The sequence below is a fragment of the Trichosurus vulpecula genome, chromosome 1, assembly GCF_011100635.1.
Source record: "Trichosurus vulpecula isolate mTriVul1 chromosome 1, mTriVul1.pri, whole genome shotgun sequence".
NCBI lineage: Eukaryota > Metazoa > Chordata > Mammalia > Diprotodontia > Phalangeridae > Trichosurus > Trichosurus vulpecula.
The window spans coordinates 535,674,059-535,692,296 of NC_050573.1; the positions used below are offsets into that span (position 1 = coordinate 535,674,059).

The window sequence follows — 18,238 nt, forward strand, 5'->3', positions numbered from 1 at the left end:
TCTTCCACATTTATTTGCATTCATTCATTCATTCATTCTTCCTTCCATCTTTTTTCTTCCCCTCTCTCTCCTTCCCTCCTTCACTTCCTTCTGATTTCTTTGCTCTTTCCCTTTTTTCCTCCCTTCCTTTCCCTCTCCTCCTTCACTTCCTCCCTCCCTCCCTTTTTTCCTTCTTTACATCACTCCTTCCCTCCTTCATTCCATAAGTGTGGTTCACTAAACTAAGACTGTCCCCTTTTCATATTTTAACCAAGGATACCTTCAATAAGCATGCAGATCATTATTCCCAGCTCTAAATCCATAATCCTAAATACTGAAGGCAAAAAATAAGGTTATTTACTGAATTTTCCATGAATCTCGTGGGCTAATATTGGTAGAATATAAAATCCTCGAGAACAGAGATGATCTTTTTTGTCTTTCTTTGCCCAGTACCTAGCATACAGTAGGTGCTTAGTAAATGCTTGATTAATATTCGGGGAATACTAGTCAAATCCATCCTGTATTCCAGGCCATGGCTTTACACTTGGTACCTCACTGAGGGGACTTGAGGCTATTTCTTTGGCCAAAGGACCTGGAGATATCTAGCATATATACAGGGTGTCCCTAATGTCTGGACACATAGGCAAAAATGTATATTTTGAACTATTTGGAATATTAACAGACCTTAGCCTTCTCGACTTCTTTTTCTGGGGTGTGCTAAAGGAGAAGGTGTACTCCATGAAAATCACAGATGCAACACATTTGATTGAACGCAAAAAGAGTGAATATGCTAAAATTGATGGCAATGTGGAGCTATTGCATCGAGTTCACATGAATCTTGCAAAGCACATCAATGGAAATCATATTGAAGATGTTATTTGTTAATATTCCAATTAAATAAAATGTGGTTGAAAATTTCAGTCATTTCATTTCTTGAAAATATGCATTTTTGCCTATGTGTCCAGACTTTAGGAACACCCTGTATATACATACATATATATATATATACACACACACATATATATATACATATATACACACATATGTATACATATATATACACACAAACATGCACATATGTAAGTGTGTATATGTATATACACATACAAATATTTTTTAAGTCTTCAGATCAGTCATTTTTCAGTTGTGTCCAATACCATTTGGGGTTTTCTTGGCAAAGTTACTGGAGTTGTTTGCCATTTCCTTCTGTAGCTCATTTTATAGGATAAAATGACTTGCTCAGGGTCACATAGCTAATTAGTATCTTACTGAGGCCAGATTTAACTCAGGGAAGATGAGTGTTTGTTGACTCCAGGGCCAGCACTCTATCCACTGAACCACCAAGCTGACCCTTTAAAATCCTAGGGGGTTATAATTTTGATATTTTCAAGTATTTGCTGGGCTGTTAAGAAATAGGCTTAGGATGTTTTATTTCAAGGACCAGTGAGTGGGATTATAGAGGAAAAGATGTTGGCTTAATAGAAAAGGGGCCCTTCTGAACCATCACAGCTGAATCCTCATTTTTTCAAGCACAAGGTAGATAGGTGGCCATTAGGCATTTAAGTGGCACAAGAGACAGAACTCTGGATCTGTAGTTACAATGACCCGAGTTCCAGCCCAGCTTCAGATACTTAACAGCTGTGTTATCCTAGGCAAGTTACTTCACTTTTGCCTGCCTCAATTTCCCCATCTGTAAAATTGGGAGAACAATAGCCCCTAGCCCCAGAGTTGTGAGTTGATGAGATATTATAAAGCACTTTGCAAACCTTAGAGTGTTACAGCTCTTTTTGCTGTTGCTGTTCTGGTACTTGGGGATGCTTCAGGCAGGGAGAAGCATCATCTGAGGTTCCTTCCAAGTAAGCAATCCTAAGGTTCTCCAGTTCTGTAATTGACAAGGAACCCACGGAAGCAGTCCAGATACACATCTGCCATAATTTTATTGTACTTGTACCACGTTGCAAACAATTCCACAAAAAAAAAATGTTGCAAAAGTAAGCCTATGGCTGCAGATTGCAGATTTACTCTTATATGTATATATTTACACCAAACTGTCAAAAGCAAAGTCAGGACAGTAGCGGCTTCCCTTTGTCCATCTAGAAAGGTCAGGATTGCTACTTAATGATGGATAAATAGAACGACTCGTCATTTTACATCACTTTGTAAAAACCAACATTCAAGTATTTTCTGAAAATGAACAGTTACCGACATTCCATTTGGATTAACCACTGAGCCTTCAGAGTTTTCCTCTTAACTCTTTAAGCGCCGAGGCCCAACCCCCACGCCCACTCCAGAGCTGTAGTTTTGGATCAGGTCTAGCACAGGACAGCGCGTGATGGGTTAACACAGTCAACCAAGTGGATGTCACCTGGAGTAAATGGTGAGGCATCGGATGATGCTGCCTCTCCTTTGTGAAATTTGGTAGGTAGACCTGTGGTTTATACATATATGCATGTGCATTACATACATATGTATATGCAGATATACATATATATATACACATACACACACACATATATATAGATACCATATGCAAATACAAAATATCGAAGGCCTCCTTTCTATACAAAAAAAAGGACAGAATGCAATTGCCACCAATCCATTTTGTCTGTCAGTGATTATAATATTTTTTTCCAACTCTTTCATATTGTTTCGGGGAACTAATTATAAGCAATGCCTTAGACTTATTTCATAATTATCTAAATCTTCTCAGTGTCTTTACCTACTTGGGGAACAATTATATCTCAATTCTGAATTCACTGAATTCACAAAGTGGCATACACATAGTCTCTTGCAAGACTTTTTTTCTTCTTTTCCTTCCTTCACTCGTAAAAACAGCAAGGCAGCTTTAATTTCACTACCTCTTGGTCGTGATCGTGTTGGCAGTGTCAAAGTCATTTTCCACCACACTGTCATAACCATCTTTTTCTATACAGTCCCTAACAGCCTGGAGAACAATCCGCAGCCGTCTGTCCAGGGCCTCTAAGTGTAACTGGTAGAGAATGGGAGCGATTTTGTCTTTGAGCAAAGATTCTTCCATCAAGTCACTCAGCTTGTACTCTTCCTTGGCGAGCAATTGCAGTCGCAAGTAGGTGGACTTCCTTATTCTGGAAAAGAAAGGGTAAAAAAAAGTCATTCTCCAGGCCTCTGGCAAACCAGAACAGAGGATGGGTGCACTTCACTGGCTCTTGGGGAACGACAGCTGGACAGGGTAATAAGGGGAAGAGGCAGTGCAAAGGCAGTCTGGGTTACCAGGACTAATGAAACAGTCCCCATGTATTCCAATTCTAACCATCCGAAGTTATAATTATGTAAAATATTGTAATTGGCTCCAGCCCAATGGAAATATGCAGTGCAAATTCAAATAATGTGACCACTTTATGGGATTCACTATTTCTATTCATCAGGATCTAGCTATGGTGTAGGGCAGCGAGGTGGCACAGTGGATAGAGCACCAGGCCCTGGAATCAGGAAGAACTGAGTTCAAATCTGGCCTTAGACACTTACTAGCTGTGTGACTCTGGGCAAGTTACTTAATCTTGTTTACCTCAGTTTCCTCATCTGTAAAATGAACTGGAGAGGGACATGGCAAAGTGGTCCAGTATCTTTACCAAGAAAACCTCAAATGGCATCACAAAGAGCTGGACATGATGGAAACAACTCAGCAACAACAACCAAGCTGTAATATACTCGACTGGCAGTCTAGGTAAGCTAGGGTGGGATGACCAGGGCTTTGTTCCAGAATAGGGCATTTAAAGGGCACTAGGAGCAGTGCCGACCTCTGCTTGGCAGCACTTTCCCCTTTGCCCCCCCAGGGCAGGGGGAGAAGGGGTGCTTTCTCTCTCCCTTGCTCTGTGCCAGTGACATTGGGCAGCATATTCTCTCCTCTCTTTCTTCTACTGCCCACTGCAGGGCCCTGTCCTCAGGACACTTCCTCTTCCTTTGGCAGTTTAGAACCATTATAGCGTTTGGGGACACATTTACTTCCCCCTGTGAATACACCATTTCACCTAACCCTCACTGTCTGCCACCTCCTCCAGGTATAGAAATTGTATTTAGCATGACATCCTTACAGGGATCCATGCCCAACTCTGCCCCTCACCTCTTGTGTGACCCAGGGCAAGCTCTTTTATTAGTTGGTTTCTCAGTTCTTCCATCTGTATAGTTCAGATTCTGTGGTGTGGTAGAAAGTGGATTGAGACTCCAGAGATGTGGGTTGCAGTCTAGGCTTTCCTGCTAATTAGATGCATTGCCAATGGGTAAACCACTTTATTTCTCTAGGGCAAAGTCTGCTTATCTGACTTATTGTGTACAGGGACAGTGTGGGGCAGTGACCTTGGAGTCCTGGGGACTTGGATTTGGATCTAGCCTCTTCTACTTTCTACTTGTATGCTCTTGGATTAATCATTTCCTCTCTCTCTGGGTCTCAGTTTCCTTCTCTGTAAAATGAGGTTAGAAACAGATGGACTTAAAAGTCTTCTGGCTCTAGTCGATGATCCTTTGGTGCAATCTTATGAAGACATTGGCTAGTCCAGGTCAGTGGTTCTCAAAGTGTGGTGTGGGAATGCTGGGGGTCCCTGGGTTAAAACAATTTTCATGATATTGACATTTAAATTTCTAATATGGTGAAAAGTGACAGACATAAACACAAGCTCTTTGGGGAAGAAAACAACAACTTTTTAAGAGTGAAAAGGAGTCCTGAGACCAAAAAGTTTCAGTATCTCTGGGCTTGGTGATCTCGGATATCCTCTGTATATCTCTGATATTCTATGCTTGTCCAGTCATGGAGATGTATGTGGAAGTGGACAAAAGTCAAGTGTGCTATGAAGTGTTGGATAAGCTCTGCCACCCCAGAGTATGGTTCCTCCTGCAAATTCCTGAAATCCCACCGTTAGGAATTCACTCCTTTGTATTGATGCTCTATATTTCTTTCCCCTGCAGTCTTGCAAATCATCTGAGAAGAGTAACATGTCGGCTTTCTAATACTACAATGCCAATAAGTTAATGCTGTTGTTCATTCTTGTCTGACTCTTTGTTCCTGGAGATATTAGCCTTTATAGATATAGATATACAGATATAGATATAGATATATAGATACACACACACACACACATATATATATATATATACGTAAATACATATTATATATATATATATATATATATATATAATATGTATTTACGTATACAAATATTTTTAAAAGTCTTTAGTTCAGTCATTTTCAGTTGTGCCCAACTATTTGTGACCCCATTTGGGGTTTTCTTGGCAAAAATACTGGAGTGGTTTGCCATTTCCTTCTCCAGCTCATTTGACAGATGAGGAAACTGAGAACAACAGGGTTAAGTGACTTGCCCAGGATCACACCGCTGGTAAGGTCAGATTTGAATTCAGGAAGATGAGTCTCCCTGACTGCAAGCCCAGAGCTCTATCCACCTAGCTGCCCATGAATGAGTTAATGCTAGAGAATAAAGGAGTCTCTCCCTCCCTGGGTGAAAGACCAGGATAATGTAAAAGCCCAGGGCACTGAGGATCTGGCAGGGGGAAGAATACAGGAAGAGGAAGTTTAACAACTATTTCTAATTGTGCCTCATATTTATTTCCTACAGTCCCAGGTGTCAATATAACATCAGCCACATTTTAGCTATTGGAAAAGGAAGGTACCCAATTTTCCACCTTATTTTGCCAGCCAGGAAGGCATTTCTGAACATTCACCTATAAAGAGTGCAGTAATGGGAGCCACTCACCACAGTTTTACGATCACGGACCACTTTACATACATTACCTCATTTGATCTGCATAGCATAGAACAAAAATCACCATTTTATAAAATGGAGAGAGTTTATGGATGTTTCCCAAGGTCACACAGCTAATAAGGGGCAAAGTCTGGCCTCATACTCAAGTCTTCTGACTCTTCATCCAGTGTTCTTTTGACTACCCTCCTTTAGTTTCTCAAAGATGACATCTCTCTGAGTATAATCAAAGCAACCACATTCTTGGCTCTCTTTTATAGGTATAATTCTGTGCTCCAAGACCCCTGATATGGATGGAGGAGGACGATACTGTTAGAACAGAATGCCAAGCATCAGTGGCTGGTGACTCCTCACTGAAATTATCTTGCATTTAACTTTGCATATACTTGCGTGTGTAATGCCATTTCCCCCAATAGGATGTAAACTCTTTGAGGCCAGTCACTAATTTCACTTTTGCCTTTATATCCCCAGCAATTGCCTGTTGATTGAATGACAGTGGTAAATAATTGTAGATTTGTAGTGATAGCATCTGGGTTTAATTCCTGGCTTTGCTCCTTATATAACCTTTACCAAATCACTTCCCCTCTCTGTGACTCATTTTCTTCCCCAAGAAAATGGGAGTTGGATTAGATGATCTGTAAATTCTCTTCCAGCTGTGGATTCTATGAAGGCCATATGGCATAGCAGAAAAAGCAATAGGTCATGCAGTCATGACCTGGGAATTCAAATTCTGGTCCTGCTACCTATTACCTGTATGACCCTGGACGAGTCCCATCATTCATTTAAGGTTCCATTTTCTCATATGTAAAATGAAAGGGTTAGATTGGATGGCTTTTATAGGGCCCCTTCCAGCTCTCAATCTATGGTTCTAGGAACACATGAATGGGGGCAGTGGGGTATGTCACTGGGCCTCTACTTTACCCCCAAGGCAAATGATACATAATTTGAAAGTGGGCTTGTCCACCCCCACCTCCACCCCACCAGAATCTTAATCCCATCCCACTATATGCTCTTTAGAAAAGAGTTCAGTGGTGATAGGAACACTTTTCGTGCTAGCAAAACAAAACACTAAACCAGAAACAAAGCAGGTGCCCATGGATTGGGAAAGAGCTGAATGACCAGTAGTACTGTGTATGAATAAAATATGAGTACAGCTTAAAAAAAGAATTCAGGGAAACATGGAAATAACTTGTATAAACTGATCTATAGCAGAGAGGGCAGAGACAATCGTACGTACATAATGATTACAATAATAAAGGAGAGCAGCTCTAAAATGCAGGCAGCTGATTTCATATTTTAGTGCAGCAGACAACAGATGAGGTATATGAAGAGGATAAAAGACATGTCCTTGGGTATAACTAGGTCACATAATGGATAAACATTGGACCTGGGAGTAAGGAAGACCTGAGTTTGATACCTGCCTCAGACACTTCCTAGCTATGCGACCTCAGGCAAATCATCTAACCTCTCTTGGGCTCAGTTCCCTTCTCTCTAAAATGGGGATAATAAAATCCCCTAATATCAAGTTGTGATGATCAAATGAGATAATATATGCAAAATGCTTGTAAATTTTAAAGTGTTATGTAAATGTTTAATATTATTATTATTATTTTCAACATTGTTATTATACCCCTTCCCTCAAAGAACTCTTAGTTGAGGAAAACAGGGGACATTTTATTATATCACAAGTATCTATGTCATTTATGAAGATCAGGTGTTTTTTTTAAGTAGATTAAAAATTGTTCCCAAAGGGTCTTCACAGAACTGCTCTGACTACTTAGAAGTCATTGCTTACCAATTAAACACAATTTTTTCTGTGATGTTGAAGGTATTTGTATGGGCGGGTGGATGAGTGGGAGATAAGGGGGGTTGGGTGTATGCAGGAATCTCTGTAAAAATGTGATTTCTCACAAACCATCCCAATGAAAACTTGGCTTCTTTTCGACTGGTATAAAGCTGCTTTAAATAGGGGTTAGCTTTAAATGAGTCACCTTGAAGAGTTTATTACAACTCCCAGCCAAAGTCTACCCAGCTGCCTCCTTGGTCTCCTTACTTAGGAGAAAGATCCCTTGAGCGATGAATGACTCTCTTCCAAATACCTCAGAATTCAGGAGATTGGATTTCTAGTCCCAGCTCTAACACTAATATATTGAGAGATCTTGAGCAATTAATCAATCAGGCAATTGACAAACATTTATAAAGCACCCTTTGTACGCCATGTATTCTGCTAAGTGCTAGGACACAGCAACAGAGAACAAAATAATCCCTATTCTTTCTGGACTGATTTTTTTTGTTATCTGGATTATACAATCTCTTAAGTCTCATCTGGTCCTAAATTCAATGATTCCAATTAAACCATTTATTTGGAAAACAATTAATAACTGGAATTTTTCAAATAAGCAGTTATTTGCATTCAACTGCTGTTTTTCTCAAAATGATAGACTATTGTGTTCAAATGTAACCTAATACAGTACCAGTCACATCTCTCTTTTCTTGTGGTCAGAAGAGTAGCTAGTGGTAATTCTCCTTGGACTAATTTCAGTTGGGCATGAAGGGGTGCAGCAGTGCAGAGGACAGCCCCACAGTGGGTACAGCAGAATCAGATAGAAGTCAATTATCCCTTCAAAAGCCTGGCCCTCACTTCCAATGGGATCTGGTAAGGAAGGTGAGCCCAAGGACAGGAAAATCACAACAATGGGACCCTGGAGGTGGCAACAGACCTTGTGTGTGGTAATAGTGCTACATAGAAGACCAAGGAGTTCAAGAGGCATGTGGACACTGGGTGCTGAGGGAAGAGTATATACCTTTCTCAGGGAGCAAGCATGCTTCCCTACCAAATGCTGGTGACATGGGCAAAGCACCATTTACCCTGGACTATTTATGGCTCTGCTTTTCATGCAGGGGTTGGAAGAATAGCTGGTTGAATTTCAAGTCTTATATTTTCAGGACTGTTTGTACTGATAATTGAGGGAGAAAGGAGTTTATTAACAACTGGGAGTAATCACAAAGGAACTCACCTGCAGCATTGATTTAAAGGCACCAAAATGGAGAGCTCGTCATGGGAGTATTTTCCAAACCTATTTTAAGCAAGAAATATATTATATATAAATATAGTAACATTGGGAGTCACAGAATGTCAAGGATGCATCTATGTGTATTCTATGAAACGCACAGGCACAAGAGAAGCCTATCATTATGCTGGAGCTGACTAGAGTTTTGTTGAGTTGATTAGACCAGAAAAAGAGAAGGCACAGATGAATGAACAGAGAGTTGTTGGGTAAAGATGGAAATTCAGGGAGATATGAACTGTCAAATAGTTTACTGTATGGTATAATTACGGTAACGGCTCATTTATCCAGTTTCACCATGGAATGGGATGTTCTACATAAATGAATTTTCCAGATAACTGGAGCTTTCAGTTTTGTGTATCTAAGCATTTCCCATTTTACCCATTTGGGTGGGAAGTCTTTCTAGAACAGCTGGTAGCACAGTTTCTTGGATCTTAAACAGAGCTCAATGAACATAACGTAATACTTTAAGGGGTTAAGGCAGCTAGATGGTGTTGGGCCTGTAGTCAGGAAGACCTGAGTTCAAATCTTGCCTCAGACTTTACTAGCTAGGTGTGACCCTGGACAAGTCATTTAAACTCTGTCTGCCTCAGTTTCTTCATCTGTAAAATGAGGATAATATTGCCCACCTCCCAGCATTGTTGTGAGGATCAATCAAGAGAATATTTGTAAAGTACTTATTCAGCACAGTGCCTGGCACATAGTAAGTGAGTAATAAATTTTTGTCCCCTGCTCTTTATTGATGACTCAGGGTTACCAATATAAACATAATCCAAAGATGCCAACAGAGATTATTGTAATAATTATAGCTAACATATATATAATTCCTTAAAATTTGCAAAGTACTTTACGTATATTATCTCATTTGATATTAAGGCAAATAAGGTATCATTTGACCCTATACTAAATGGCTGTTGGTAAGCTACAAATCCTTCCATCTCCTCTCTGCTGTCAGATGTCACTTTTATCCCACAGTTATCTTTGCACTTCCAAAGTGTAATTTATTGTACATTTAATTCTTTTTTAAAATTTATTTTCAATTTTACATTCAATTCTAAGTCAATGGGCCTCAATGGCTTAGTGCCTCTCTTAAAAGGTCAGGTACATGGACATCATGGCAGATTTCCCTCCACTCTCATTTATTTGCTTAACAGGACTCTTTTGCTCATTTTCACTTTCAGGCAGGCTACCAGATGTTTAAGGTTTCAGGAAGGTGAATATACAGATAGATGGAGATGTTACAATTCTATCATTTTATCTAGAAGAACAAAGAACCCTTACCCTCTTCCATTGTCTAAGTGAATAATAAATGTTTCATTGCCAAACTTTTCAAAGGTCTCATAGTGATGTCGATCCATGTTTCCTGCAGAGGGAACCAGAAAGAGCTTTGAATCATGGATGTTGAAAATTCAAGTATGTAAAATAAGAGACATTAGCTTGGTGTTTCTTATTCCCCTGATGTACAACCTCTAAGCTCAGAGCCCAAAACCTATCTCACAGAAATAACAAGCTGCAGCATTATGCTCTGTGATTTTTAACAATATATCTGTGTTAATATTTGATGGTTTTAATCTATTTTGTTACTCATGTAGGTCTGCATTCCATAAAATTTATGGCTCGTATATTCATGCTGCGTATCAAAAATTGCTTGGTTACACATGGCCCTCCCGATAATTCGAGTTCTTTTTATAGTTAATTTAACAGGATCAGACACATACCCATTAGGAAATCAAAAATGGTCATGTCCATTATATCCAAAATACGGTTGCTATTGTATGGTGGTGTCTGCTTCACCTCTTCACAGTAATCAGGGTCCACTTCCCATCTGAAAGGAACAACTGGCATGAAGGCAATTCTCATCTTAATAATGAGCCAATTTATTTTAAGGACAATTGAAAACTCAACGAATCAGTTTTGAGGGGCTGCTTATTGAGAGAAGACTAAAACAGGGAAATGACCTCAAACTGCAGTAGGCAATATTAAAGGTTAAACCTAAGTAAGAAAGGTCTTTCTACCTATAAGAAAAGCACTTACTGCCAAGACAAACCCAGGGATTATATGAACACAACTACAAAATACTTTTTGCACAAATAAAGTCAGATCTAAGCAAAAATTGGAGAAATATTAATTGTTCATGGGCATACTGAGCTAATATGATAAAAAATGACAATTATACCTAAGTTAATTTACTTATTCAGTGCCATACCAATCAAACTACCAAAGAATTATTTTATAGAGCTAGAAAAAATAGTAAGAAAATTCATCTGGAAGGACAAAATGTAAAGAATTTCAAGGGAATCAATGAAAAAAAAAGTGAAGGAAGGCTGCCTTATAGTTCCAGATTTCAAACCATATTACAAAGTGGTAATCATCAAAATAGTCTGGTACTGGCCAAGAGATAGAGTGGTGGATCAGTGGAATAGGTTAGGAACACAGTACATAGTAAACAACTACGGCTCTAAGCTTTTGGGCTTAAGAACTCAATGTGTGACAAAAATTGCTGGGAAAATGAGAAAACGGTTTGGCAGAAACTAAGCATAGACCAGCATCTCACACTATATACCAAGACAAGGTCAAAATGGATAAATAACTTGATATAAAGGGTGATATCATAAGTAAATTAGGGGAGCATGGAAAAAGGTACCTATCAGAGCTATAGATAAGGTAAGAGTTTATGACCAAACAAGAGATAGAGAGCAATACAGGATGTAAAATGGATAATTTTGTTTCCATGAAATTAAAAAGCTTTTGCACAAACAAAACAAATACAACCAAAATTAGAAAGAAAACAGAAAACTGGGAAAAAAAAATTACAGCAAGTTTCTCTGATAAAGGCTTCAAGTCTCAAATATATAGGGAACTGAGCCAAATTTATAAAAATGAGAGCCATTCCCCAGTTTTAAATGGCCAAAGGATATGAGTAGGCAGTTTTCAGAAGAAATCAAAGCTATCAATAGTCACATGAAAAAATGCTCTAAATCACTATCAATTAGAGAAATGAAAATTAAAACAATTCTGATATTCCACCTCACACCTATCAGATTGGCTAACATGATACTAAAGAAGAATGACAAATGTTGGAGGGGATGTAGAAAAACTGGGACACTCATGCACTATTGGTAGAGTTGTGAACTAGAGTCCAACCATTCTGGAGAACAATTTGGAATTACACAAAAAGGGCTATAAAACTATGCATATCCTTTGACCTAGTAATACTACTACTACTAGGTCTGTATCTCAAAGACATGGGAAAAGGCCTATATGTACAAAAAATATTTGTAGCAGGTCTTTTAGTGGTGGCAAAGAATTGGAAATTGAGGGCATGCCCATCAATTAGAGAATGGTTGAATAAGTTGTGGTATATGATTGTGATGGAATACTACTGTGTAAATAATAAGAGGGTGGTTTCAGAAAAACCTGGGAAGACTTATATGAACTGTTGCAAAGTGAAGTGAACAGAACCAGGAGAACATTGTACACAGTAACAGCAATATTTTAAGGATTGATCAACTGTGAAAGACTTAGTTACTCTGATCAAGACAATGACCTAAGACAATTCCAAATGCTGTCCACCTCCAGAGAGAGAGAAAGGATAAACTGTGAAGCCAGATTGAAGCATACTTTTTTTTAACCCTCTTTATTTTTTATAATAATTTTATTTTGTTTGTGGGTTTTTTTGGTCACAACATGGCTAAATGTGGAAATGTCTTGCATGACTTCATATGTACATGTGTGCTTTCTCAAGGAGGGAGTTGGGAAGGGAGAAAATGTGGAACTCAAATGTTAAAAAAAAGATTAATTTTTTTAGATGTAATTGGGAAATATTTAATGAAATGAATAAAATAAAGAATTGCCATCACTCAGATAAATCACCAAACAACAGTGTGGTAAGTTCCTTATGGATAGAGAAGATGCCATTTTTCAAGGATGGTTTAGGTAATATTTCTCACTGAGTTGTACCACTGAGGATAGGAGGGTAGACAAAATCACCTCTGGATGTTCTCTTTAGTCATATGGTTTCATGCTTTGGAAGGAGATACTCATCCAAAATCAAGGTTCTTAGGGCTGTGCCATGACTATATTCCCTAACTCTCCTTCCTCTTGGTCTCAGAGTCCCATTATCGTTACACAGTTCACCTTTAGTTCCCAGCTATGCAAGTAACATACTTTTAGGGAGCCTACACACACACACACACACACACCACTGTTCAAAAGTACCACCGATTCTAGGGACTTGACTCAGTAATGGCATCTATTGGGCTCAGAACAATGAGCAGAAAACTTCAGTGAGAGGAGTACTTGGAGCTCACCTTTGTAGGAAACAGTGAGCTAACTGGGAGACCTTGGTAAATAGGGGACAGAGACAGCCTTATAAAGAAGCACATAGCTCCCACTAGGGACCTACCATTATTTACCCTTTCCTTTAGTACTGGTTTTTCCCTAAGGATCCTCTATCCAAGCATTCCAGGGAGGGGTAACACATTAACTAGTTAGCATTCATCTGTGAATTGATTACTTCCCTGTTTCTACAGAGAAAAGAGCCCCAGAATATGAGGGAGGATGTCTTTGTGTATTGAGGAGGGGGTGTGCAGTGCATGTGCTGGAGGATAGAGTGGTGGGGTTAAAGTGAATGATGGCATTGAGAGGGGGTGGGGTAGGGAGGGAATGGATTCAGAAAACAATCTCCTCGACTTCCCAGGTTTCTCTCTGGTTCTAATGGAGGGAAAGTACAAAAAAGGCTTTTCTCCTTTCTGTTCCCCAAAAGGTTCTTCTCAGGCCCAAAGCATCTCTCTTATTTCACTATAAATACTTCATATAGAAAAGTTTTTGATGTCTCAATTGAAGTCTCACTTATTTTAAGCAATATGATAAATAAAGCCTCATTAATTTGGATTATAATAATTTTTAATAAATTCAAGGCCTAGCTTGAAATTTGCCTCTGTACCTCTGGAAAAACTAATGGGTGAATTACAACTAACACTTATCTATGCAGCAAATAGAATAGGTTCATGGATCTAGAATAGAATAAGACCTTAGAAGTTATCTAAAATTCTTTAATTTGACAAATGTGGAAACTGAGGCCTAGGAATGTTAAGTGACCTATTTTCTATAGTCAAATGGGTAGTGAGAGTCTGATTCGAGTCCCAGTTCTGGGTGACTCCGGGTTTAGTTCTCTTCTCAATGCAATGGACAGTCTCACCAGCTTCCATGGCTTTTGCTAGATCACTTAAGTTCCTTGGGTATCAGTTTTGACATTCATAGCATGAAGGGGCATTAGGCAGCCTGTAGGGCTCCTTGAAGCTCTGGAGCAGGGGTTCTTAACCTGGAGTAAAATATTTAATATTTTGACAGATGTATTTCGATAAAATTGGTTTCCTTTGCAAGCTTATGCATTTTATTTCTATGCATTTAAAAACATTCTTAGAAGAGGTTCATGGATTTCACCAGATTGCCAATGGCACAAAAAATGTTGGAATTCTTCTATTCCATGAATTTAAGTTTGCCTCACCCTTCCCTTCTGTCACTTCTTTTAAATACGAATTAGTGAGGTTGGCTTCAAAATGAGAAATCTTTTTACAGAAGAAGCAGGAGAAGGACAGGGAAGAAGAGAAGAGGGGAAGAGGGGAAGGGGGAGGAGAAGAGAGAAAAGAGGAGAGGAGGAGAAGAGAAAGGAAGAGGAGAGGAGAAGAGGGAAGGAGGGAGAGAGAAGGAGGGAGGGAGGGAGGCAGAGAGGGAGAGAGAGAGAAAGAGAGACAGAGAGAGAGAGAGAGAGAGAGAGAGAGAGAGAGAGAGAGAGAGAGAGAGAAGAGAGAGAAGAGACAGACAGAGACAGAGACAGAGAGAATGGAGGGAGAGGAGAAAAGGGAAGGGAAGGGGAGAAGAGGGGAGGGGAGGGGAGGGAGAGAGGGGAGTGCGGAGGAGAGGGAAGAGAGGTTGCGGTGGGAAGAGAATCTTTCATAACCTTCCAGCAGTCAAGTCCCTAGCCTTGGGTGGCCCCCTGCCTGAGATGAGAGCTGTTTTCTCCTTGCTGCCTCCCGACAGCTGGCACAAGGGACTGACTCACTCTGCTTTTTTGCGTTTGTGGTATGAGCGTCTCCATGGATTTCGCCACGTTTTCCTCTTTGCCAGAGACAGGTCGGGCAGGAAGGCTGCGAGAGACCCTTCTATTTGATCGGGCTTCCCACACAGAGCATGTTCCGTGGAGCAGTAATATGAACACTCCCCGTAGAAACAGATGTTGTTGGCTGATGGAAAAGAGACAACCCGCTAATTTAAAAAGAATCCACAAAAATAAACACACATAAAAAAACAAGAAACCCATTCAATGACTTTCTACTGAGAAGCAGCAGCGGGGTGTAGTGGGGAGAGCGCTGGACGCAGAATTCAGGGAGCTCAGAGTTTAAATCTTGCCTCTGACACTTAGGAATTGCAGGACCACAGATGAGTTGCTTAATGTCCAACCTAGATCCTCAGTTTCTTTGCTTGTAGAATGGGTATAATATCTATAGTGCCCACTCCATGAAGTTGTTATGGGGATCCAATAAGTGAATCTGAATCCCTTTCAAGTCTTAAAAAAAAAAAAAACTATATGAAGAGTTCCAAAAATCATGGTATAATTTGAGGCTTTAATAGTGATTACAGTTTCAAATTGCACTAAGACTTTGGGGACACACTGTATGAATGCCAGTTTTTATTGTAATTCAGGTAAGAGAATTACATCGATGTAAAAAAACAAAAAGAAAAAAAATCTCATTTTTTTTTCATTGAGCTTTCATGAAGCCTGAGCAATGACCACATATTCCCCTCATCCTTTCTTGGAACTTTGGGACTTCCCAGAACAGAGCTCCAAGAATGCAATGTATAAATTCAAGGGAAAGCTTGGCTTCCACATAAACCGACTCTCTAAGAATCATAGAAAGTTTCAGAGTTAAAGGGGACCTTAAAGACAATCTAGTCCAACCTTCTTATTTTACAGATTGGGCAACTGAAGCCCAGAGACATGAGGTTTACTTGTTCAAAGTCACACAGCTGGTTAATGGCACGCCAATTTAAAAAAATAGGCCATATCCATCAATAAGCAAATTCTTCTTAGGATAGATCCATACACACCAACTATCCTGTTTATTCGGATCAAAACCTTGTAAGATCTTGAGCTTCATTTACCTAGATAAAACAAGCCAAGTTATATATATATATATCATGACTTCAGTGATCTGGGTAATTCCACTCAATTCTTGAATCTAAGTCCCTCTCAAAGCTACATTAACTTTTTCTTTTTTTCCTTTTGTTTTTTGAAGGTAATTGGGGTTAAGCGATTTGCTCAAGGTCACATAGCTAGTGTCTGATACTGGATTTGAACTCAGGTTCTCATGACTCTAGTACTTGTGCTCCATTTGCTGGGCCACCTAGCTGCCCCTTAACTCTTTATTAATAAAGAACTTTTAAGTAGAGTCCTTTACTAGCCTGACAGAAGGAATGAATATCCTTCCTCATATGTCTGGCACGAATGGGCTCAGACTTGACTGCAATTTGTGTGTCCCTTTAAAAAGGGTTGGCTCAGCAAACCTCTGTTCTTACTCATTTCATTTCTTTCCTGGTCAATAATACAAGAAAAAAGAGCCCAACAAATTGTCTACCTTTCCAACAACATTTCATAAACTGAGCTCTAAGTTCCAGCCAAATTGGACAGCTAGCTGTTCCCCTGATGAGATAATCCATCTTCTGCCTCTTGAGTGTGACTGGTATGGACTCGAACCTCATCTCTGCTTCTCAGAAAACTCATCTTCTTTAAGGCTCAGGTTAGAGGCTGCCTCCTTCATGAGCTATCTCTAATCCTCCAAGTTGTTAGAGCTTCCCCCTCCTCAATTCTCCTCAAAATGTACTTTTATACCTTTCCTATCACTCACCCCGTAGAATACCAGCTCCTTGAGGACCAGATTTGTCCATTTTAATCTTCAAATACCTACTTAGCACAGCATCTTACATATAGTAGTCTAATAAATATTTCTTCAATTGTTGAAAGTATAGAATGCACTTGGGAACATTTGCCATAAGCAGAGGTTTGATTAAAAAAAAAAAACACAAAGTTGTTTTTGTTTCCACATGAATAGTTTTCCTAATTCAAACTACCTTAAATAAAGTCTGTGGTGTGATGGGAAGGACAATGGATGAGTGGTGTTCCAGCTCCAGTCTAACAATGGCTCCACAAAACTCTGGTCTTTAGAAACCTCAGTGGCTTCCTATCATTTCTCGGATGAAACACAGACTTCCCTGGTTTGTCTTTAAATCCCCTCCCAGTCTGGCTCTAAAGTTGTCTTTTGAGGATGACTTCACATTACTCTCCATCATGTACTCTACATTGTACTCTGATTGGCCTCTTGATGGTCCTTGTACAGAAGACATTCCATCTCCTGGCCCCTATACCTAGAAACTTCTCACTCCCTAGGCTCTGCCCTTTTGAATTTCAAACTTACTTCAGGTGTTACTTCCTTCCTACCAAAAAACCTCTCTTCACTGCCCCAAGTTCCCTTATATTTATTTTGTATGAATTTGTGTGCATGTCTCCCTCGCAGTCCCCAGAGAGTAAGCTTCTTAAGGGCAGACCCTGTTTCACAACAGATGCCTAACAAATGCTTGGTGAATTCAATTGAATGGAATACAAAACAAAGAATTCCTCTTCAAATTTATGATCTTTAACATGAGGCATTTGGATTAGAAAGGCTCTAAGGCCCTTTCCAGGTATAACATTTCAGAATTCTGTGCATGCACCTACCTACACGATGATTCAATCAGGAAGTGGATTCTTTCTACTGAAAATCAGACAGTGGAATTCCCAGAAAAATAATGTCATAAAGTAAATAGATTGAGAGCTGTAAGGTATCTTAGTGATCTTCTAGTCCAGGGGTGGGGAACTTGTGGCCTCGAGGCCACATGTAACCTTCTAGGTCATCAAGTGTGGCAATTTGACTGAATCCAAACTTCATAGAACAAATCCCCTTAATAAAAGGAATTGTTTTGTAAAACTTGGACTCAGTCAAAAGGCTGCACCCAAAGACCTAGAAGGCCACATGCAGCCTCGAGGCCACAGGCTCCCTACCCCATTCTAGTCTAACCCTCTCATTTTATAGATGAGGAAAACTAATCTAAGGGAGATAGACCTGAGACTGATGCAGTTTGGGGTGCTGGAATCCTCAAAACATAAGGGTATGGGGCGAGTCTGCCTTGAAAGAATTTGACCACTCAGTCCTTCTTTCAGTCAAAGTAGCGAGTTTTTATTCAGCTCCTATTGGTAGATGTAATAGCAGACTCATTAGAAACTGCCCACTCCTACTGGCATTACAGTACTACAGATTTACTAGGAATCTTGCCTGCCTGACTAATAAAACCTTGCTACTCTTACTGAAAGAAGGCTTCAGTGGTCGAATTCTTTCAAGGCAGACCCGC

At 39.7% G+C, this 18,238-nt stretch overlaps 1 protein-coding gene across 1 annotated transcript in view; it reads right to left on the reverse strand.

Annotated features, from left to right (window-relative positions):
- Positions 1–1,897: 1,897 nt before the first annotated feature.
- FAM20C (FAM20C golgi associated secretory pathway kinase) overlaps positions 1,898–18,238 on the reverse strand; it is a 149,620-nt gene continuing 133,279 nt past the window's right edge. The window contains exons 6-10 of the mRNA XM_036741366.1: positions 14,859–15,039; positions 10,513–10,619; positions 10,076–10,157; positions 8,744–8,803; positions 1,898–3,083 (exon numbers count right to left, since the gene is read on the reverse strand). Of these exons, the coding sequence (XP_036597261.1) occupies positions 2,834–3,083; positions 8,744–8,803; positions 10,076–10,157; positions 10,513–10,619; positions 14,859–15,039 (680 nt within the window). The 3' untranslated portion in view covers positions 1,898–2,833. The remainder of the gene's footprint in view (positions 3,084–8,743; positions 8,804–10,075; positions 10,158–10,512; positions 10,620–14,858; positions 15,040–18,238) is intronic.